This window comes from Teleopsis dalmanni, chromosome X, assembly GCF_002237135.1.
Source record: "Teleopsis dalmanni isolate 2A chromosome X, ASM223713v2, whole genome shotgun sequence".
Taxonomy (NCBI): Eukaryota; Metazoa; Arthropoda; class Insecta; order Diptera; family Diopsidae; genus Teleopsis; species Teleopsis dalmanni.
In genome coordinates, this window is record NC_051848.1 from 94,303,577 (window position 1) to 94,326,882 (window position 23,306).

The 23,306-nt window shown below is 32.7% G+C and overlaps 2 protein-coding genes across 3 annotated transcripts; both read right to left on the bottom strand.

The window, feature by feature from the left end:
* Window positions 1-1,281: 1,281 nt before the first annotated feature.
* LOC119688041 lies at window positions 1,282-10,211 on the bottom strand. 2 transcript variants are annotated; one of them, XM_038102665.1, is made up of 6 exons: window positions 10,088-10,211; window positions 3,589-3,782; window positions 3,223-3,416; window positions 2,946-3,134; window positions 2,332-2,870; window positions 1,282-1,760 (listed from the first exon to the last, which is right to left on the bottom strand). In XM_038102665.1, coding segments are annotated over exons 2-6 (1,059 nt in total). In that variant the 5' UTR covers window positions 3,725-3,782; window positions 10,088-10,211; the 3' UTR covers window positions 1,282-1,759. The 2 variants fall into 2 exon arrangements, with proteins under 2 accessions (XP_037958593.1, XP_037958592.1); XM_038102664.1 differs by lacking the exon at window positions 1,282-1,760 and having other exon boundaries at window positions 1,868-2,870.
* A 3,224-nt stretch (window positions 10,212-13,435) lies between these two features.
* LOC119688042 lies at window positions 13,436-15,119 on the bottom strand. The gene is made up of 2 exons (XM_038102666.1): window positions 14,571-15,119; window positions 13,436-14,515 (listed from the first exon to the last, which is right to left on the bottom strand). Exons 1-2 carry the CDS (start codon window positions 14,826-14,828, stop codon window positions 14,177-14,179), a joined length of 597 nt encoding a protein of 198 aa, XP_037958594.1. The 5' UTR covers window positions 14,829-15,119; the 3' UTR covers window positions 13,436-14,176.
* Between the last annotated feature and the right edge of the window lie 8,187 nt (window positions 15,120-23,306).

A 23,306-nucleotide genomic window follows, 5' to 3' on the forward strand; every position in this document is an offset into this window, starting at 1 on the left:
CACCGATATGCCTATATTAAGAGTACAAATATAAGGGGAGTTCGGTTTTATTTACAGGTTTTCTTGCTGATGGCGTCATCAACGGAAAGACGAATTTGTAATATTCCTCTCTTTTTTTTTTGGTTTTTTCCTTTGGATTTCTTTTCACATTTTGTTTTTATTATATATGCATATATACATACATATTTCACATTTAGTTTTACTGAGTATTTTTTTTTTATTATCTAATTTTATATATTTTTTTATGCCAATAATTTGAAGAATGTTAGTTATTTAAATTTAGTGTTATTTATTTGTAGCTCACCTTTTATTTTTTCTTCTTATTTTTGTGTTTATTTTGATTATATCTTAAATATGGAATCACTGTAATCTAAATTGGTCTTTTTGTTGGTTTTTTGTTTATTCCAAATGGTTTAAGATCATGACAGGTGGATGTGAAAAAGGGGACAATGTTAGGTAGGATGAAAATGAGTTAGACAGGACAGGGACGACTAATAAAATTAGGGAGCTGTAAGGAATAGTAGGGACCTTGACTTCAGCTCATGGTAATTACAGTAGGGTAGTGAGGGTGGGTAGGTCCAAACTGACAGACATGGACAGAGACAGTACGGAGTGGTGCTGGTAGACCAGGTTTTATCCTGTTTTTGTTCTTTTTATGTTTCTTATTATTCTTTTGATCCATTTGGATTACCATAACTGCATTTTTTTTTTGTTTTATTTAATATAGCAAACTGCCACGATTTTTATTGTTACGACTCAATAGTGGTATAGCGGAGTTAATAATCCAACCCTTTTTCCGACGAGCAAGCTGGCAAATGGTACCCTTTATTCAGTAAGTAAAGGTGAACAGTCATTAAATAAACAATATATAATTCTAATATGAAGTCCAGTGACTTTATTAGTGATTTACGTAAACTATTATATGTAAAAGAATGAAAGGATATAACTGCACACGAATCCTATTACTTCTAATACCTCTAATTTAATAGGCAAGTGCAATTTAACCAAGATTCTCAAATCTTGTTTGCAATTGTTTTTGTTGGACTTAAGCCATTTAATCACAATTTTAAATATTATTTAGGGTTTCGACAACTCAAGCTATTCAAACTGTTCTTACAGTTAATTTATTATATATATAAAGAGTAGTAATTGTTATAACTGTACATTCTGTCGGTACTTCCTACCTGTAGTTGGGTTGCTAAACGAAAAATATTTTTAAATACAATAAACAATAAACAATAAAGAATATATTTCTAATAATATTAAACATATTTAGCCATCTATATTGTATTCAATAAAACAGATACAAAATTTTTTGATTCTTAACAATGCCAAATGATTTGCACATCTATATATTCGGAATAAAACTTCTACTGTCACTAAATTCGATTATTTTTTTAATTTCGCTACATAGAATTTGCTCTCAAAATATTTTCTCTTAACGGTTCTAGTACACAGTACTAGAACGAATACATTAATGATGAAAACGGCGACTTGTTTCCGATATTATCTCTGATAATGTGTTGGTCATATTTGATGTATCGGCCTTCAGCTTTCAAGTTACGAACGTATTGATGTAATTATATATCATATACGATAAATGGAGCCCAATCTATATATATGTATATATAATATAACATATACAGTTCAACTAACTTCACGCAAACTTAAACTTTTGTATTGGAACCATATACGAACTTCACATTGATACATTGATTTAAGGATGCAGTATGAATAGTTTAAGATGCCATTAACTAAATCTGAAAATATAATTATGAAAATTAATCGGATATCACAAACAAAATTGAAAAGGTTTTCATATTTTATCATTGCATCACTTTAGCCACAATCATTTAAAGACACGGAGTTACGGTTAAAACCACATCGATTATTCTTCTTTATTTTAAATGCTGCCATCACTTAACTCTTTTTTATTACTTTCCACACCCATAATCATAATAATATATGATTATAATATAATATCATAATAATATATCATAATAAACTAATTTTTCATTGGGATTGTTAGACACAATCTGGACTCTAAGACTCTGTATCAGTTTTGCAACTTTTTATATATGAGGTTATAAGATGAATTTTATGAATTTTTAAAATTCTTAATCTGAATCATTATTTTCGAGAGAATTTTCCAACTTCCCCTTGTCGCTAAACCATGTACGATAATATTCTTTTGATCTCTGCAAACTATGGTTAACGCTATCATCACTATTAGTGTTATAATGGCTAGAGTGACTAGAACAAGTGGTACTGGTATTATAGAAATTGTCTTCTGTATCATCATTTTCTGAATCCGAATCGCTGCATACGTACCATTTTTTATCTTTCACTGAAAAATACATAGTAGTGCCTGGTTCCTGAGGAATATAATCCGGATATGATATAACTTCATTTTGTTTTCTACGTGTATTGTGATCACAGTTTTCGGAAGCGGTGGGATAAGAATCGGTATTTAGATCTTTAAGACGAGTATAACTGCTGTTCATTGGTTTATTATATGGTTCTAGTTCTTTCGGAAATGGTGCTACATCTCCTTCAACATACCATTTTCCTTCCAACACAGAAAATAGTAACGTGATGTCTTCATTTTGCTTTTCATTATTAGAACATTCTGGATACAAATATTTTAGTGTACTATGTTCCATTAGTGGACCAGATGGATATTTTAGATTCTTATCTGTTTCACTAGAGTTTGATTGTTCGGTTGAGGTATCAACTGGAGAAGTTTTGTAGTGCGAGAAGATGGCATTTTTCAATGATTGCTCCTTCATTGTTGCTTTATTTTGAAATGGGTTTTGGAATGAGTTTTGGTGATCATCCTCACGTATTGTTCTATCATTACCTAAAGTATTCTTTAAAGAAGAATTAATCAGAAAGATTCAGTAAAATAAAATAAAATTTATAGTTAAAAACAATACTGTGCTCACTTGGTTTGTTAAGGTTGATTTAGAGTTTGAGTTTTCTTTAATCGCAACTGACGTTTTTTGTGACGTTTCCATTTGTTCTTGTTGAGAAGTAATTACTTCTGAGATATTGAAAAACCTAGGCATGAAAAGTTCATCAACTGCACTATATTGGCGTTCCAGTGCTTTAGCCATGTTATTTTGTGTAACATACTTTTTTGTTAAGCAATAATATTAAATTAAAATTTATAAATAACTAAATGAAATATGTACGATAAAAGATATATAAAGATATACTTACTTCTGTTTCAATCCCACAAGTTAGTTTTATTTTCCTTCCGTCAATTTTATAGGTAAATACAGGTTTCTGAATCGGAACATAAAGGTTTGATGCTGTGAAAGTGTAAGCCTCGGTTTCCATTATAACTGGTCTGCTAACACCTGGTTCAGTGGGCATTAAAACTGTTTTGTCTGTGGAAGTCTCGTTTTCACTTTCTAGAATTTTTACATATTTTTTATTTGTGATATGTTTCATATTCATGATTATTTTTGTAATATGTATAAATAAATCATTAACAGAGGGCGAATGTATAATAATATACATAACATATTAAAGTCATTAAATGTTAAAACTTGAGTTTTTAAAATTTTATTAGCATATTTTTACCTTTTGAAGAATCAGAATCATTACTACCATCAACCATCTCAACTAATAACACCTCCTTTTCAGACATCCAAAATTGTTCAATATGATTCGTTGTTACTTTATCAATAATTTTTATGTACCGAAAATTGCTTGTCATGGATATGTAGAAACAAACCACAGAAATATTGTTAGCCAAATTTTTGAATTTACCGTGTCTAAAAAAATATATATATGGAAACGAATTTTTTTATTTCAAATATTTATATATCAAAATTTCATAGCCAACTTCATAAATTCTTTATTGGATAGAGCACTATAGTATAACATATGATTGAACTCTTTATCTAAATGGAAATGTATTTACTTTAAATTCAATTTGTACAAAGATTATTTCAATGTAATTACAACTGACATTTCGTTGACTTTATTCTAATCCGATCTGCTCAATAAGAGCCAGATATAAATGTTAAATTCATTTTCTAGCATTGAGTTAAACTTAAATTTTGATAGGGAAGAATTTCCACCATTGATATTTATATTTTTAAAAATTATTTGTAATTATTTAAACAATAGAAGTACTTTCAAGGACTACTGAAGCAACTGCACATTTCATTTCATTCATTAAAAATAAAATTTTTTTGGTGGACCATCACAGTTAACATTTTTCATTGGAATTTTGTGTCAGAAAACTATAACTCTACTTAAAATCCCAAATTCATAAATACTTTTGGGGCTGTATTCCTATTTGCAGATGCTAGTACTAGAAATTACTTAGATTCTTAAAACTTGTGTTTAAACTTCACAAACGCTAAAACTGGGACGATTAAAGTAAGTCTACAATCTATGGGTTTCAGTGGCACAGATTTTGCTCACTTCACTCACCAATTTTTGACATTGTTTTCATATATGAGGATCAGTTAAAATTGAATTTTGAATTCATTTTGATAGTTCTCGACATAGAACGGCTGTTTTCTTTTAGAAAATCAAAGCACGATACTTTGAAAATAATGTTACGGATTTCTGTTTTCTTTCTTTAAAAGCTCCACTAAACACAAATATTCCTTTATTGTTCCTTTAATAGCTACAATGCGGAATGCCACATCAGCATTATTGCAAGATGAAGAAACAACGAACCTCGTTGCTATTTTTCTGTTCTCCAAGCTGATATGGAGTGGTTTTAAGGGATTCGTATTTGGGAAAGACGCAGAAGAAGGCGAATATGGAGAAACTATCGAATCTTAGATGCGGTGTTCTAATAGAGTGAACAGAGTGATGTGACTGGCTGTGTATTGTGCAAGATATGTTCGTTTTTAATTAGAATTTAGTAATAGGAAAAATAATAAAAATAATGTGCGTCATTTTTCACGTCACCAAAAACTCAAATGCTTTTTATTTAGAGGAGATGATTTGATTTAAATTTTCTCCCATTTTGTGAGTCTAACGCGCTATTTGTTGTAGTAATATCAAATATCATAATACGAACTTTTGCGTTGATTACAGAATTATTTGTAACAAAAGCACCTTATGTGATTTTAATAGAAACCGAATATTTTAAATTTGTGCAATAGAAGAATTTGATAATCTACATTCTGTATGTGAAGACATCAGATGCAGATTTATACTAAATATGACATAGTTAGATAAGGTCCGAAGGGTTTAGTCAAATAATGACAATAATTTTTTTTTTTTTTATTATTTGAAACACAATATGTACAATAATATAAATACATGTTTCATTTGACTATGACTAGTTCATACAAAGAACTATCAAGCAGTTTTGTTACATTACAGAATACTTACTAGAATTGTGAAGTTGTCAAAGACTTAGTCTTAATAGTACTAATCTAAATTATTATTAGACTACTAATTCGGGAGTAGATCCGAAGGCTTTGTTCGTTTAAGTCTTCTCAGCAGGCCAGATGTATTAGACACATTGTTGACTGTCTCGTTTGGATGCTGTTGTAATCGTTTTTGGTGCTTTACCGCGAACTTCTGGATTACTGCAGCCACAGATTCGATCTTCAAGTCCCGATGCAGGTCAGTATTCTTAATAAACCACGGAGCGTTGAGTAAGTTTCTCAAAAATTTGTTTTGAAAGTTTTGAATGATTTGAATGGTGGATTTTGGTGCACATCCCCATAACTGGATTCCGTACGTCCACACCGGAGCTAAAACTTGCTTGTATATCATTAATTTATTGTTTAGAGAGACGGGTGATTTGTTCCCAAGAAGCCAATATAAATTTTTGTGTTTGGATTCTAATTCAACTCATTTTTTCTTTATATGTTCTTTCCATTTCAACTTAGCATCTAAGTTCATGCCAAGGTATTTAGCTGTATTTGAGTATAGTATTCGAGCACTGCACATAGTTATCGGCAAATAGTCAATTTTTTTGTTTGTGAAATTTACATGGACGGATTTCGTTTGGTTGAGCTCAATTTTCCATTTTTTAGTCCAACTAATAATTTGATCAATGGAATGTTGCGTTGCTTCTGTTGATTCGTTTATGGTGTTTCCAGTGGTAAGTATCGCTGTATCATCTGCAAACGTGGCAATAACACTTTCTGGTGGGACTTGTAGGTCGGCTGTGTAAATTAGGTACAGAATTGGGCCAAGTATACTTTCCTGTGGTACTCCGGCTTCAATTGGTTCAAGTGTTGAGTACGCACCTTTATATTTCACTCTGAAGAATCAGCAAGATAAGTAGGACCACATCCTTTCGGATATTTGTCTCGAAAACCACTATTCAATCTTATGCACAAGTCCTTTGTGCCAAACTTTATCAAAGACTTTCGATACGTCTAGGAAAACTGCAGTGCAAATTTTTTGTTCTTCAAGTGCCGTTTCGATTTTGTCGTATATTCTGTGTATTTGTTCTACAGTAGAATGCTTTTTTTGGAACTCAAACTGATGACTCGGAACTATTTGATTTTCTGTGAAAACAATCTGTATTCTATTAAGGAAAATTCGTTCAAAGATTTTTGATAAAACGGGTAATAAAGAAATTGGACGATACGACGAAAACCTTCTAAGTTTTCCTTGTTTGTGTACCATAAGTACTTCCGCCACTTTCCAATAAATTGGGAAGTGTCTTAAGCGCAGAGCTGCATTAATTATCTTGCATAGTTTGATTATTCCTTTGTTAGGGAATTGGTTTACGATCTCAGCGGTTATCTGATTCCAACCAGGAGCCTTTTTTAGTTTCATATTTCTTATTTCATTTTTTATTTCCCTTGGCGAAGTTGGTTGCATTTCTTCGTTTAATGGATTTAAATTAGACGTAGGAAGATTATTTCCATCATCATTTAGTGTAAATGTTGCCTTAAGAAATTTTGCGAATAAATCTGCTTTTTCTTCGCCACTTTTGGCCCATGATGTGCCATCTGCTTTAATAGGAGGATTCCACAGCGAGTAATCTGTGTGTTTCTCATAGGAAAGGCTTCTAAGATTCTATTGTATCTTATCGTTTTTAACATTATTGATAAGTTTTCATAGTTGTGCAGTTTTCCTATTTAATTCCGTTTTATCAGTTGGTGATCGTGTTTGTTGCCATTTTTTACGCAATTTCCTTTTTTCCCATATTAGTTTATTTATTTCTTTTGGAAGAGTTGGTCTAATCTGGTGTTTAGAGAACTGAGAAGTACTCATCCATGCTGATTTTTGAATCTGCTGTGTAAATAGAAGAACTTCGTTATCCACTTCAGTCGCTGAGTTTAGATCAGAGTTAAGATTAAGAGTGTTTTCAAGGTTCAACCTAAAGTAATCCCAGTCAGTAGATCTATTTATTAGGTAAGGCTTCGGTTCATTTATGACTACACTTTTATTAATAGAGAGGTGCACAGGTGAATGATCAGAAGAGAGATCGTATCCATTTTCTATTTGTAAGAGTTCTTTCGGTATTTTTTTAGTTATAAAAAAGTCAATCAGATCCGGTATTTTCGCTGGGTCAGTTGGCCAATATGTTGGGCTTAGTTGTAGTTAATCGCGAACCCCAATGGACATGTTTAGCGTTGAAATTGCCGCCAATAATGAATTTATTGATGACAATAATGCGGAACATATAAATACGTGAATCAATAATAATTAAAGATTGAAGATTCATTAATTTCTTACTAATACCAACTTCATTGATATGTTATTAATGAATCAGTTAACAATTTTAACGAATATTTTATTCTATCAAAAGATTGAATTGGAATTAGAAAAATAAATCATATAAATTTATTCAGAATAGCTCTATAAATCTAAGCTCTACATAACTATGCTCCATAATCCTCATTCATCTGCAAAACCAGTTGGTGAATATAGTTGTACGTGTTCTTCCTTCTGTGTGATTGATTTTGTAGAATAACTAGCAAGAAAAAGAGAATCATTTTTTTTACCTTGTTTTTTACTCATCATCTGACATAAATTTTATAAGTCCTCCTTATTTATGTTGGTTTATGAAATTTACATTATATTTGTGTAAATTTTTGAAGTCCCCATTTATTTGTTAAAAACAATTGCATTGTATGGCTTTGAGTTTTGACTATTTCGTTAAGACAAGTGCTAGGGGGGCTTGTTCTTCATCAGATTTAGTGATATCTCAGAAATAAATTCAACTTTGGACTAAGTATTACAGATTATTATTCGTGTTTTTGAAAGAATAGAGGCTACAGATACAAGTTTGACCTTAGACGTTGGTTGTGAGGTTATATTTTTGTTGACAATATTTTTAACTCAATTTATAAATGCATATAGCTTCAGTTGCTATATATAAAAATTGTTTTAATTATTATGGAAATGCTTTATTGTGACCTTCTTTTATGTACGGTGTTAAATAGGATTTTGGTTTCTTGCTTATTTTCTTTGTTTAAAATAAAAAAGTTCTGTTGCTATCAAATGAGGGTGTTTGGGCTGTATGCATTCAGTTAGTACTGAAAGTCTATTACCAGGGAGTATATTCGTTAGTGCTCTATCTTTACTAATATTATTTGTTTTCGCACTTCCGGAATTGTCTTTTTGGGGATTTCACTTCCGTTTAACATTAAAATAACAAGCTATAGTTGTCGAAAATACTATTTTCTTCCTTAGGCTATCTATGTGGGAACTGCAGGTGATGCTGTTGAAGATAAACAGAAATTTATTGATATTTACAATATTCAAAAAATAACGTTGCATACAAGTGCTGTATAAGATGTTGTTTTTTTTAAATGGTTTCCTCAGAAATCCAAGTAAGATTTAAAGACAAGTCTTTGAAAATGCATCGCCTTCACGTTCCATGAATCACCATTGTTGTATTTTTTGAGTCTTTCTCTGTAGAAACAGACCTAAATCGGTTTGATCTAAATCAAATTATTTGAAGTCTAATGGGAACAAATCTTTTCCACTGCCAATTTGTCATATTATTTTAAATTCTGTTTATTCTCGTTGAACGAATGCCTATGGCTACCACAACTTTACTTCTTATTTGTTGAAAACACGGATTCATCATATACTGATGAATTCGAAAGTTTATGCCTGAACTTCATTTTGTTACGAAGACCTTTCAAATGCAAAAACATTCTGGATGAGGTAGGGCTGAAAAATGTCTATCAATTGACTCTTTGAGGTATAGGAAATCAAACCGGTTAAAAGTAGTATGTATCTTCAAATCTTCTTAAGTATGTCAAATACATCATTTATATATAGTGAAGACGTTTATACAACGACGGATTATTTCCCTTACATTATTGGGGTTCTTCAGAAATTTCTTTATTAAGCTGCTTGATGTTGCAATTGAAAAGCGGTAACTGTCAAAATTATTATTTAAGACACATAATAATGATTTATCACCAAATTTTTACATTCAATTAATGAAAAGAATATGCTATATAAGAATTATTCTATAATTAATTATAAATTATTTCTCAAATGAAGTTATTAAATGCTATCTGTGAGGAGGTCATTATATAATTGAGTATACATGAGTGTTATAGTCTTAAGGAATTGCTTTAAAAGATATTTCAGATTTCTTAACTTTTTTAAATGTTTCAATCTAGTCCCAAATTATTTATATTTTGGGTAATAAAAAGTTGGAATTACTCAAATAAGCACAAAAAGAAATCATCTGTCAAAAAACACTTCCAAACGAGCAGTTGCCACCGAGTTGAGTTCAACTACGCAACAGCCAACCTAATCCTTCATACATGTCTCATAAACTAATTAAGTGTGGTTTTTAAATGATTCACAGAATTATTCCATATGCTTGCAATCGATCAAAATGCCATCCTGGATGTGGTAATTTCAGAAGACTTGATCACAGGGAACTACGTTAGGGTAATACAATATTTGTTCCCTCGTATTTGTAGAGTTCAATGCTTCCAATTCACACAAATATAGTTAGGACAATACAGTTAGGCGTGTTTTTTAGTTTAAATGCACCGGATATTATTTATAATATATAATATATATTATACATATAATAATATTATACACATATTATACATACAATAAAATATATTTATAATATGTAAATAATATTAGTTAATTTTTGACGTACGAGGCAAATAAATTTCTTCGGCTACGATTTAAACGCAACTTCTTACAATTTTTATTCGCATTCCTTTTTTATGTTCATATATTCCCTATGAATACCATTAAGATTTTAGAAAAAAAATTTTTTAAATGCGCCTTTAAAATTATCTAAATATATTCAAAAAAATATATTAATACTTAATTTTGGAATGTTATTTCATATTCAATTATTTCATATCCTTTTTCGTTCCCGTCCAAATTTTGATTTATTATTTCATAAACATGAATTCTGAAACTAATCCCGATGTTAAGAAAATCCTTTCAAACTTTATTAATAATTGGTATATGTATATAACATAGATAGATTAATAATACTTAATATTTTGAAGTATTACACATGTCATGATGTCATATTATAATGTATTCAGCTTTAAACATTTAAATTTTATTAATTCCTGAAAACTGCTATTACTTAACTTACTACAGTGCAGAGTCATTTACAGTCCTAGTCAAAAGTATTTACATAACGAAAATTTTTGGGCATATTGCAATAAAGCAGATTTGCTATTGTTGTTGGAGATATGTTAAGTTGCGAAAAAAATTTTTTGTATCACTTATATATATATATATGGTGAGACGGCGTACCGTTCACCAAGTGGCCCCACTGAAGTGAATGATTAGCCGAAGTAGACCACGAAATTACTTGGATCCTTTTTCGTCCTTCTATTCTCAGATGTCGTTATTGAATTAAAGCTGGAGTGGCTTCCGTTTGCATAACTACATCTCTTGTTAATGCAAGCAGCTCATTTAGCTGGAGGTTGCCTGCCAATTCTTCACCAACCCAATGGTGTTACAAGACAGTCTTTCTCCTGCTTGTTAGTGCTGCTCATAGCCACAATATATGCACCGCTGTCTCCTTTTCTTCTGGACATAGTCTCCAAGTATCTTTCTCAGCAAGAGTTATCTGTTTGAGGTGATACTTGAAGTTGCCATGTCGAGCAATTAGTGAGGTCAGCCAGCTTAGGGTGCTCCGCGGATAGCTAAGCACTTTTATCGATTCCCTGACCCACGGTTTCGGCAACATGAGTTTGATCTGTCTAGAAGTGCTCAACTCTCTCCATCTATTGAGATGAAGTGAGGTTATCCATTTATAGACATGGGCTGTCATCATGTTGTAACCCTGGTTATGGCTTGATCCTTGATTTGCAAGTTCATCTGCTTTCTCGTTTTGCTCAATATTGACATGTCCCTTAACCCACATGACCGTTACCTCATTTCCATGAACACATTCCATGAGCTTGGTTACACGTTTTTGAACTAAGCTGTTAGCTATGTATGTCTTTTGCATGCTTTTGATAACTGTTTGATTGTCCTGCGCTATCAGAATCTTTTTCTAATACGCCTGACAATCAAATAGATGATCCACAGCATGTGATACGGCCATAAGTTCCACCTGATAGACGGAAACATACATTCCTAGATGTAGAGTGCACGTTAGGTTTAACTCATGCGAGTAAATCCCAGCACCAGCTCTGCCATCGGTAAAGATGTAGATGTCATTGGTATCACTTAGTTTTATCTATGCAGAACCAAAAATAAAAAAGAATTGGAAAGACTGTTCATTTGACAAAAATATAAGCAAATCCACTGATGCTCATTAGTTGTCAAAAGTATATACACACATTTTTTTCGCGTCCAAAGTATTTACACAAAACATTAATTAGCATTTATTCCACGATTCCCTTTAATAAGTGCAGTTGTTAGCTTTTGTCAAAAACTACACAAATTTCAAAATTTTAGAAATTTTTCAAGAAAATGATAAAAACCATGGAATTATCAGTTGAAATTCTATCTGAGGTTAGTACCTAAAATAGGAGTGGTATTTCGGCGATGGACTTAATAAAGTCTTACAAAATTTCATCTGAAGCGGAGTAAAATCTATTTAAAAAGTCGTAGGAGCAGACATAGAAAATCCTACAATAAGTCCTGTCAAAATTGCAGCATCATCGAAAAAGTTGATTGACAAGATTATTAGTGATGCTGCACTACATCACAGGTTGTAAGATGCTAATTTAAATGCCTATGTGGTGCAGAAAATAGTCAATATTACTCAAACGACCCTATCAAATTGTCTCCTATGCTTTGACGTATTTTAAGCAACTTATACAATTTTGGTGCAGTGTGTTATGTACAGATGAGTCTGCATTTCAATTCTAGGGTTCGTTTGGTAAGCATTACATGCATTAACGACAACGCCAAAAGAATAAAGCAGTGAAGCTATTTAATAGATTTGAAGGTGGCACGGTGGTGTTTTGGAGATGTCTATAATGCTATAGTTTTGGAGTTTTGGTACCGACATTTGGCACCATAAATCAGTCCGGTTATATTGGTATTTTAAATAACAATGCCTTTAGATTAAAAAATCGACTATTTCCAACCAAAAACTGGATTCTACAATATGATAATGCACCATGTTATAATGAATGCAGACCAAACCAATTTTAAAAAGAGTTAAATAATGCTGTTCTTTTATGACCTTCACATAGCCCTGACCTTGATGTCATTGAAAATGTTTGGGACTTCATAAAACAACAAATAACTATTGATAAAAATCCAAAACATAATGACACCATAATTGAAATAGGTGATATTCCGTCCAAATTGATTTGCAACTTGATTGAATAAATTCCAGGTAGGTTGCGGACGGTTATTGATACCAAAGGAGGTGAAACTAAATAATAATAATAGTAATTAAATAAGTACAAAAAACTTTTAAAAGAATTCATTAACTAAGAAGAAGAAAATGAAATTAATGTTTTGTGTAAATACTTTTAACGCGAAAAAAATGAGGGTAAATACTTTTGACAACTAATGAGCATCAGTGCATTTGCTTATATTTTTGTCAAATGGACACTTATCTTTCCAATTTCTTGTCTTTTTTTTGGTTCTGCATAGATAGAACTAAATGACAAAAAAAATTGTTTGCTACTTACGTCCAACAATAAAAACATGTTTTATTGCAATATGCCCAAAAATGTTCGTTGTGCAAATACTTTTGACTAGGACTGTACATTAGAGTGGCCGCAAAAAATTTTTTTTTGATTTTCATATGTTTCTGCTTGTTAAAATATTCCTTTTGATGATAAATTAAGGAAAATAAAATTTCAGATCGATCGCATTGTGCCAACCCGTGCCGAGTTGAGCTCAAAGTTGTAAAAGTACCTCAATATAGAAAAAGTCATCAAAATTACTACTTTGCTCGTAAAATATATTACTAACAGTTTTATTTCAGGAATATTTTTGACTAATTTACATTATTTATATGTTTTCACCTAATTATACTCTATTTTGTTTGTTTTACTGTTATAGTTTTTAAAATTTTTCATGTTTTCGGCTTAGTAGTGACGATTTAGTATGAGATGGATACATGTGTCGATAATATTCAACAACTTGCTATAAATACTGTTTGTCTTTTTCGTCATATGTTAAGGCTCGGTTGAAGTCAGTGATTAACTTAACAGCTCTTTCTGCTGGATCGTTTACAACTGTCAGGTTTTTACAAATTTGCAGGCCAGAAGAATAATCACCTCTTTCACCCCATGATGACGGATCGTACTTTAAAAAATCGGAGCTAATTTCCAATCGAAGAAAAAATCGTTTCGTCTTACAAGTAACAAGATAGCTGAGATCCTTATCTTCGAGCTTCATTATGTCTTCGATTGTCGTTTCGAATTTTTGAACATGGAATATCGTCATCTTTAGTTTTTTCCAAAGCCTTAATCATCTTTCCTTTAGTATCCAGTGGAACTTTAGAGTCGAAAAATGCTGAGCCAACTGCTTCTTCTGACAAATACCACAAGTGATTTTTGAATTTTTCTAATAAAACCGCTGAAATTCGTTTATCAAAATACTGGATTGCATCTTTAATTAGTTGTAAATCCCTACGTGGCGCTTCAATTGCGTGCTGGCATGTTAACCAATACTGTATGTAATAGCGAGTTAGAAAAATACAAATATTGCGTATGGCGTTTAATTCTTTTGCCGTCAGCAAAACGCTTAAAAATTTAAATTTCTGGAGCCGATGAGGTACCAAAATTCAGTTCAAAAACAGCTTTTAGAAATATTTCGTTGATATGATGGCAGCATGGAGAAAAAGTAATTCACGCCCCAATTTCTGCTCGAGCAAAAAGGCGGCACCCTTTTGAATACCAGTATTAGAACTTGTTGTATCAAGGCAAATAAATTCAACTAAGTTGTTTAATTCCCAAGTAATTAAAAATTGATGAATTGCATGTGCGATTTTGTTACCAGTGCTGTTATCTAGTTTCGAAATACCAAGTATATTTTCGGTTTTTTCTCCTGTGACGACAAGAGCAAGTCGATCAACCTTTTTTTTACCCTTCATTTTTGGTAGAAGTTTTCCATCCCAATGGAATACAAAAACTTGAGGGATCTGCAATTAAATATCTTAAATAAAACTTAAAAAGTAAAAACTTTAACTAATTTACATCGAAATTCTTCAAAATATCATGCGCTTTTCTGCGTCGGTATTCTTTTCTTATCAGGTGGACAGTTGTACGATTCAAAACAAGATCTTCTACGCGATGACCTAAAGCAGCTGCTGTTGCACTTATGAAATGAATCGCATCTCTAGTAGAAATTTTAGATTTATCCATGCAAGCAAGCATTCTATCATCAAAGAAATGTATTTTTCCAATTATAATATTTTCTTCTATTGCTACTTCCGAGGACGATGGATATTCCATAAAATCTTCACTATTATTGCTATGCTCAATATCGAGTCTAGAATCTGTCGCTGCTATTCGAAAAATATACTTTCATGTATGATTATTGGAAACAAATAAAGAGACGTCAATCATTGATTCTTATATGTTATTACCTGGAACACTTGCACATAAATCTTGCATATATTGCTGTTTACGCTTATCAAGTTTCTCCAATAGTTCTAACTTGCGCTTTTCTTTTTGTGATAATTTTTTATCAATGTCTGCTATGCTTCCTGGTCGGTCTTTCTTTCTTTGTTGAATCAAGAAATCTTTATCATCTTGAATATTCATTGTTTTAACAGCAGTAGGTACTGCGATATCGAATATAAAATGTTCTATCTTTTCACGGAACTCTTTTTCTCTGATTCGGCATTTTTCGTGTGGAGATTTGCTACTTTTTTGTAATAACCTCCACTCATCGTACAATTTTTGTAATTTTCTTTGGCAATTAGATTCAGTTAGAGTAGGAATACGAGCCTTTTGCCAAAATGGTAATACGGAATCAATCACATTTCTAAAACTTTGTTTCAAGGTCTTGTGTTCAACACGAATTTTATAGAAAAGCAGTTGAAGTAACATACTTACTTCATTGACGGCAAGTTTGCTCCAAAGACTTCGCTTTCACATTTTCCTATTAAAAATACCATATATTATCATCATCGGATCTAAGCCGCTTTAGAGATGATTTTGATTGCAAAGATGAAACGGAATCCATATCAATTCAGATTAATTTTTGCAACTTAAATGATCAATTATCGTTAAAGATTTTTCTCATTGTCAATTTGACAGTCAATAAACAACTATAACAGCAATGTTACTACTCAGCTTTCGTAATACGAAATTCATGTCAGTGTTGCAATTTTTACTTCGTATCAAAAATTATGTAGGAAATATAAACAGACGTAAGTGAATTCAATATCATAACGTAAAAACATTTAAATAATGTAAATTAGTCAAAAATATTCCTGAAATAAAACTGTTAGTAATATATTTTACGAGCAAAGTAGTAATTTTGATGACTTTTTCTATATTGAGGTACTTTTACAACTTTGAGCTCAACTCGGCACGGGTTGGCACAATGCGATCGATCTGAAATTTTATTTTCCTTAATTTATCATCAAAAGGAATATTTTAACAAGCAGAAACATATAAAAATCAAAAAAAAAATTTTTCCCATACAACTTATGGCCAGTCTACTGTACATATATGGTGATATATAGTGACATATATGGTATATGGTGACATAGTTCAAATTTTCAACCTTACCAAGTTCTATATAGGAATTTGATTGAATGAAACTCCGGGAACTGTTCCATTCCTTCACACTTATTGGACTGTTTTCATAGCATACATTTGCTTGTGATACAACTCCTGTAAAGTAAGGTGCAAATGACCTATTCTGAGAAGTACATATTCAAACAATTCTCCTCTTTACTTGCTTTATTAATGAAAGTCATTAATTCGTGTCGAACCTTTTCGCGTTGTTGTTTCTTCCTGTTACGTTCTGCTATTGCAAACTCAGGTATTTCTATCGTGGGATTTAATTCACAGTATTCTTGATATTGTTTCTTTAGTGCCTTAACACAAAAATCAACATAATCATTTCTTGATTTGTCCTTCAGTTTTCTAAAATGCGACCGAATGAGCTGGCAACGCATTTGTTGTACTCTTGCATGATCACACATATTTGACTCTGAGTTAGCGGACTAAACATACCTCATTAATGAGATTATTGATAAGAACTTCAAATATTATTCGTGCTGATCGAAGCATCGAGAATTTGTGTATTCGAGTATTCTTGTACTCGAAGTACCTTGAATACGAGTTTGTTCGAACTCGAGTATACTGAAGCTGATAGAGCATCATAATGCTCGAATACTTTGATGCACAGGTAAAAATAAAAATTTAAAATTAGTAATTATATATTGCAATACCTCGGATATAGTACAATATCTGTGTGCCACTAAGTCAGTTGATCTGAGCGCGTTTTTGAGACGCTTTTCATCTACTAATGTGGGAAGCACAAAATCATTTTTATCATCAGTTGAAATCCTTGCGTCTCCATATTCAAATAGCAGTTCATTAAGTGTAGTATCCTTTCAAGAAAATTGGTGATTAATATAAAGACAGGATTTCAACAAATTAGATAATATAAAAATTATATGTGGTATATATATTAGAAACTAACGTCGGTTTGAGATGACATTTTCATCATTATTGGTGACTCTTTCTCAGTTGCACTCGCCATGAGTTCAGTAAAGCGGCTCCTAAGATCGAATTGACATAAAAAATTTAGGTAATTAATTTCGAAAGCACTACAAATCCAAAAAAATTATAATTAATGTAAAACTTTCTTCTCTTGAACGCTTATAATTTATCACACGAATTTTGAAGTTTATTCAATACAATAAGAAAATGTGATAAAAGAATAAATTTTTTGATTTCATATATCAAATTATATGGTATACAAAATTTCAATGCCACTAGATTCGAACAAAATACTTTAAATATTTCATTTCCTATTTTTAATATATTATTAATTATTTTTAATAAAAGGAGACTAAAAAAACGATAAGTGAAGGAAACAAATATATTCCTTACTTTCACTTATGATTCAAAGCTAAACTGCAGAAAATCTAAAAATGGACAATTCTTTCCATTTCATTGCAATGACTCATTTAATACGACAATTATGCTAAAAGTATCACATCTTAGTTACTGGGTTCTTAATTATTTCTTCACATCTTCTAATCTATTTGGTTTTATTTTATTTTTTTAACATTCCAACCCTCTTCATTTCTCTCCCTTCATCTTCAAGGTATTTGAAAAAAGTCTATTTTTTTGCTTTCTGTATCTTATTCGAATTAATAGATTATAACTTATGGTATCACAACGAACTTCTTGAATGCAGAAATTTTGGAATATTCCAAAAGTTTTGCATTCTTTACTCTATTTCCTCTCTGAATTGAATCTTATTTTATTTTTATATAGTCTTTCTTAATTTTAAAATAGTGAAGTAGCTTGAAAAATTATCAGACCTCGTCAAAACTCTATTGCATTGTATTCCATTTCATTTAAAGAGCTTATTTGATGTAAAGAATTAATTTATTTGTATGATTAGAGCATACTTTCGTAATTATGGAGCCCACAATTGTCCATTATTCTTTATTCGATCTGATTTAATTCTGTTTTAATTAGTCATAAATCTTTCAACCTCATTTATTGTTATTCTAGTCCATACAATTTGATTACTTTTTATTCCGTTTTACTAAAGCTCAAGCCATTCGATTGTACGAAATCACCCGTTTTGTAGATATGGGAGTTATATGAGTAACCTACAACAGTGGTTGACGGTTTATTATTTTTCTAGTTCAGTAAATTTCTAAGAACTTGAGATAAGGTGTAGCAGATAGCATCATTGAAGTGTTATTCACTTGACTTCTCAAATCTTTGATTGCACTAGTAATTAATAGCTCAGCAATAAATTTATGAATATTCGTTTTCAGTTATTGATTAAGAATTTGAGTAATATCTGGATAAATACGATATATTTCGCAATCCCAGAAAAATAGTCCTGGTTTACTTTTAGTAACTTCTTTAAGCAACAAATTAGAATTACGGTCCTGTTGAGATCATATGTCTTCCACATTCATATCTTCAGTTATGTTACATATAAAAAAATTACGAGTCTAATATAGCTTACAGTCTTTTATTGTAAAAACAATGACTCTAAGAGGCTATAAGAAATACATATATAAGAAATAAAAACCTAAACCCAAACTTGACGATGAATAACCGCATAGAAAATGGATTACGATTTGGAATCTATAATGTAAAAACGCTGTATAGCGCAGATAAACTGGGTCAAGCTGCAAAAATTCTTGAAAATTACAAATTAGACTTAAGCAGTTAAATGACTCCATCCGAGCGGAATCGATCGTTTGAAAGTCACGGTCACCAAACCAAATAACACCCCACCGCAGCAGCTTCTCGAGACAGGCTCGATCACGATTAGAGCAAAAATGCGGACACGCACTGGAATTAAGCGTTGCTTCGGGTGCCTTACCGTGGGTCATATGCAGAGGAACTGCAAGGGTCCAGACAGAACAATTCTCTGCATCAAAATTGGCGAATCTGAACACAAGCTAAAGGAGTGCGCAAATTCTCCGAACTGCTGCGTATGTACTAACGCTGGTCTCAAAACCGTCGACTATATTGCTGTATCAGACAAATGTGCATCGGTAAAGGCCCAGAAATGACGAGATTTTTGCAAGCAAATATGCACCGAAGCAGGACAGCAGACGCTCTTATATCACAACTCATGCTTGAGTGGAACGTGGATGTTTTCATAATCAGCGAACAGTATGAAGAAATCAGCAGCGGCACCTTCTTAGCTGACAGCAGTAGAACAGCAGCCATTTGGCTCCCATGCGCTGAGAACTTCTTATTCTCGGCCAGCGGTGTCGGGAACAGACACGTTTGGGTGTGAGTCCGCAACTTTACCTTAATGAGGTATTACCTTACACTTAGCGACAGCATTGGTCAATTCTAGACAAAATTAGACGTGCCCTCCAAATGTGTGGCAACTTCATCATAGCAGGTGACTTCAATTCAAAGGTTATTGAACGGGACATGACGACCACAAGTCCCAGAGGTAGGCGAGTGCTTGACATGGCGGCCTGATTGGGTCTGCCGCAAACAGAGTGATGGCTCCCACCTTTCGCACACCAGTATGTGAAGGCACAAATCTAGACATCACGTTAGTGTCAGAGAGTATTGCTGGCACGCTAAAGGGATGGTTAATTCTTGAGGACTACACGGGCAGCGACCACCAATACATCTGGTTCACCGTCGAGTCAGGCAACAGACCAAACAGAAACTCCGGAAGATAGTCTACTCGCAAATGGTCCACAAACAAACTTAATCGGGATATTTTTCTTGAGGTGTTTGGTGAGAGGATAACGAGAAACATTGGTGGAGGAGACGCCAGAAGCTTCGTTCGCCATACAATGCAGAGTTGCAAGAAACGGCAGAAGAAAAGTAACCTATTGGTGAACTGAGAATGACCAGGGACAGAATCCGGAGTGATGCCACGGTAGAAAGAAAATCAATAACGGCCGCCAGGAAAGCATAAAAGGTCGTCAGAAGTAAGAAAAGAAAATAAACAACGACCCTTGGAGACTTGGCTACAAGATCGTTTTGCGGAAATTCCTGAACTGGAAGAAAATGTGATGGATAATATCGAAAATCCTCTCTCTCCGTATCACGAAGAAAGAATAGATTCTGAAAGGATACCCACTAATGACCCTTCGCTTTTCACGAAAGAGAGACTTAAAACCGCCTTACGTTCCGTGAAGAACAACAAGGCGCCAGGATCAGATGGTGCCCCGTTAGAGGTGATTAAGCTGATAGCAAATGACCACCCACAATCCCTGCTTGAAATATTTACCTCTTGCCTGAAGGAAGGCATTTTACCAGAGCCTTGGAAAAAGCAGCAATTAACCCTGATTACCAAAGGGAATGACAACCCCGAGATGCCGAATGCATACCGATCGCTTTGTATGCTCGCAACATTAGGGAAACTGCTGGACCGACTACTAAAACCGCGCATAGCTGCATGCATCGAGAGTGATGGGGGATTAGAGAGCAGACAGCACAGCTTCCGGCCAGGAAATTCCACCGTTGAAGCTATTGCCGATGTGGCGGCAACCTTAGAAGCCGCACAATGTGGTAAAGCCTACTCGAAGCGCATAGTCATGGAAGATAATTATGGCCATGGAACGGAAGCAAACATGGTGAAGCCACCAAAGCTTAGATTTTACTGCTACAGATGCTGAATATTTAATAAACGAAAAATTAGCTTTGTTCTTGATCATATTTGATAAGCATTTGATAGATGACAGTTCTATTTGAGTTGTTCTAGTGCAACAGTATAATAAATTCAGGTTCACGAAGGAGATGACCTTTGTTACTGTCTTTATGGTGTTTTCGTTTATTTTTCAGTTTTATGCCACCTTATGTCGCATATTTCAACTGAAATTTGCAATATTAGTCATCTTATGATTTGTTTCTTAGTACTTGAGTTCTCTGTACACCCTTTAACGCAAACACTTCATTGGAAATGTCATCCGACTGAATGAAGCTTTAACCCCAGATCTGCCTGCATTTTTGCGGCTGGAATAAAGCAGCTTAACCAGCACATCAGAAGGTAGTTGATGTAAGTGGCATTGTCATAGATAGAAGCTGCGGTAAAATTCAACAAGAGCGTTAAACGCAACACAAGCAAGTATGACTATAACGACAATTACAATAGTATCGTTTCGTTTTATAATTATTATTTATTTAATTATTTTGGAATGGACATGAGTTAGCAGTCGTCAGTGTGCTTAGCATTCGTCTATTCAATCCACTAACTGCGACTTGCAGCACTTTACATCGTCTAGACGAGTACAGCTAAATTCCGTAGTAACTTTCATTATAAAATGAAGTTGTTGTAGAGTTTCACAAATCCATATTTTTTATTCTTATTATTGAGACTGAAAAATTGCTGATTAAGGAGGTTAGTTAGTAGTTGGAAGTTGTTTACTTTAACTTCATGTTTTCATGGTCCTTGCATGCGTTAAGTAGCTTTTAAGTGTCAACATTAGGCCAATGCAAATGCAAGTTTGCGTTTCTGAACTGGTATTCCAAATGTAATAAAAACAGCAAGTGTTGCCATAATAAAATATATTAAAAACATTTGTTAAAAACATCACAAATTTTAAACAGAGATATGAAAATATAATGGATTTTATTTTTCTAAATGAAATATGGGTGTAATTAGTTATATCAATCTAAACTGTGATGGAAAATAAAATCTACAAGCCTGTTTTGTTTACTTAACAAATACTTCATATTTATATTCTTGAAAGGATTATATATGCAACCCCAATGTTAGAATTTTTCGAATTTATTTCAAATTCATTTTCCAGTGACAAATTGAATTAATAGCTGATGTTAAAGATAATTGCAATGACTTTAACTGTTCCATTAATTATTTTAATAGATCATACTACAGCTTGCTAAATAAATGCTAAATGCTAAATAATTTTCATGTATATTCTAATATAATATAAATTGCTAATATAAACTGCATCCGCTATTTTAAGTCACTAGATGGTGTTGGCAACCATATATCAGGCAAGATTTATTTGATTTTGTCACACATAGAGCAATATAAGCATTTATCATTATCAAATGGCTATACCTAAGTCTGTTTACACAAATATCGAAACGGATTTCTGCCCATGTCTCCGTTGTCTGTTAGTAGATAAACTGAAGTTAAATAAAACTATACAGAGAGGCTTAATAAACTCATGTACCTGGTACCGACCATTCGAAATTAATTGATTTCATTATATTTCGCTTAACTGTACTATAAGCTATATAATGCAATCACTAGACTTCTCATGGTGAACGTTTCGAAAAAGGGAAAGGTCATGGGATCTGCTTTTTGTGGTGTACATAGCAATATTATGGTGGACTATATTGCAAAAACTAAAACAAAACCAGACTAGTAAATGTGCGAATGAAGAATATTGTTTCATAGAATAACGCATCAGTTTCTTAATCAACAACTGTAAAAGCGAAATTATTCAAATTATGTTATCAGCTGTAAGTACATCCTGGATGTGACATCCACTGCTTTCATCATAAATGTGAATAAATGGTAATAAAACATATACTCGTACTTTTAGTAAGCGAACGTTGTATAAAAGTTCACCATGTACAGGGTTAGACGATTAAAGTGTTACCTATTGAAGCGCTTACACCTTTTTTGTGTGAAATTATTTTAATTGATTCATGCTGCAAAATTTTGTGGAAATAATCAAAATTTTCGAATTCATTCGCTCTATGTGGTCACCTTTTGCTTCATCTTGACTATAGCGTTCAAACGGTTAATAAATAAGTTGTATTCTTCACGAATGCGGTCTTCCGGTATATTGGACTATTTATGTGAAATGGTGTTCTTCAACGCATCTATACTGGTATATTTTTTCGTCCTCACCTTACTCTCCAAAATGGCCCAGATAGAATAGTCCATCGGATTTGCATTTGGCGAATTCAAAAGCCATTGTACATACGAAATAAAGTGTGGAACATTATTTTTTAACCATTCTTGTTTCACGCGTCCGTATAAGCGTAACAACTCCTTTGCTCTTTCGAGTCTAACTTTTTGTAGCTTTGGAGTAAGGTCTTGTGCCTTCTGAGACTTATGAAGTTTTACCTTGACACACTATTACGTTTGCGTTCCATTTTGATTAATTTGTGTTCTATAAAACTTAGACACAAATGCTTGTGGTAACTTACAAACAATATAAACAACTGTCATTCGTATGAATTTGACATAGTTGGCAATATCAGTTTGACAGATATACCTGTCTGTAGTTCGTAATATTTCAATCGCCTAATTCTGTA

What these genes read in the sequence shown, in the direction of transcription:
- LOC119688041 (XM_038102664.1), bottom strand. Translation starts at nt 3,724, where the DNA reads ATGACAAGCAATTTTCGGTACATAAAAATTATTGATAAAGTAACAACG. An exon ending in CTTGTGGGATTGAAACAGAA is followed by an intron (nt 3,135 to 3,222) that starts GTAAGTATATCT and finishes TTAACAAAAAAG; the next exon opens with TATGTTACACAAAATAACAT. An exon ending in AATCAACCTTAACAAACCAA is followed by an intron (nt 2,871 to 2,945) that starts GTGAGCACAGTA and finishes TCTTCTTTAAAG; the next exon opens with AATACTTTAGGTAATGATAG.
- LOC119688042 (XM_038102666.1), bottom strand. Translation starts at nt 14,828, where the DNA reads ATGGAATATCCATCGTCCTCGGAAGTAGCAATAGAAGAAAATATTATA. An exon ending in ATATTTTGAAGAATTTCGAT is followed by an intron (nt 14,516 to 14,570) that starts GTAAATTAGTTA and finishes ATTTAATTGCAG; the next exon opens with ATCCCTCAAGTTTTTGTATT.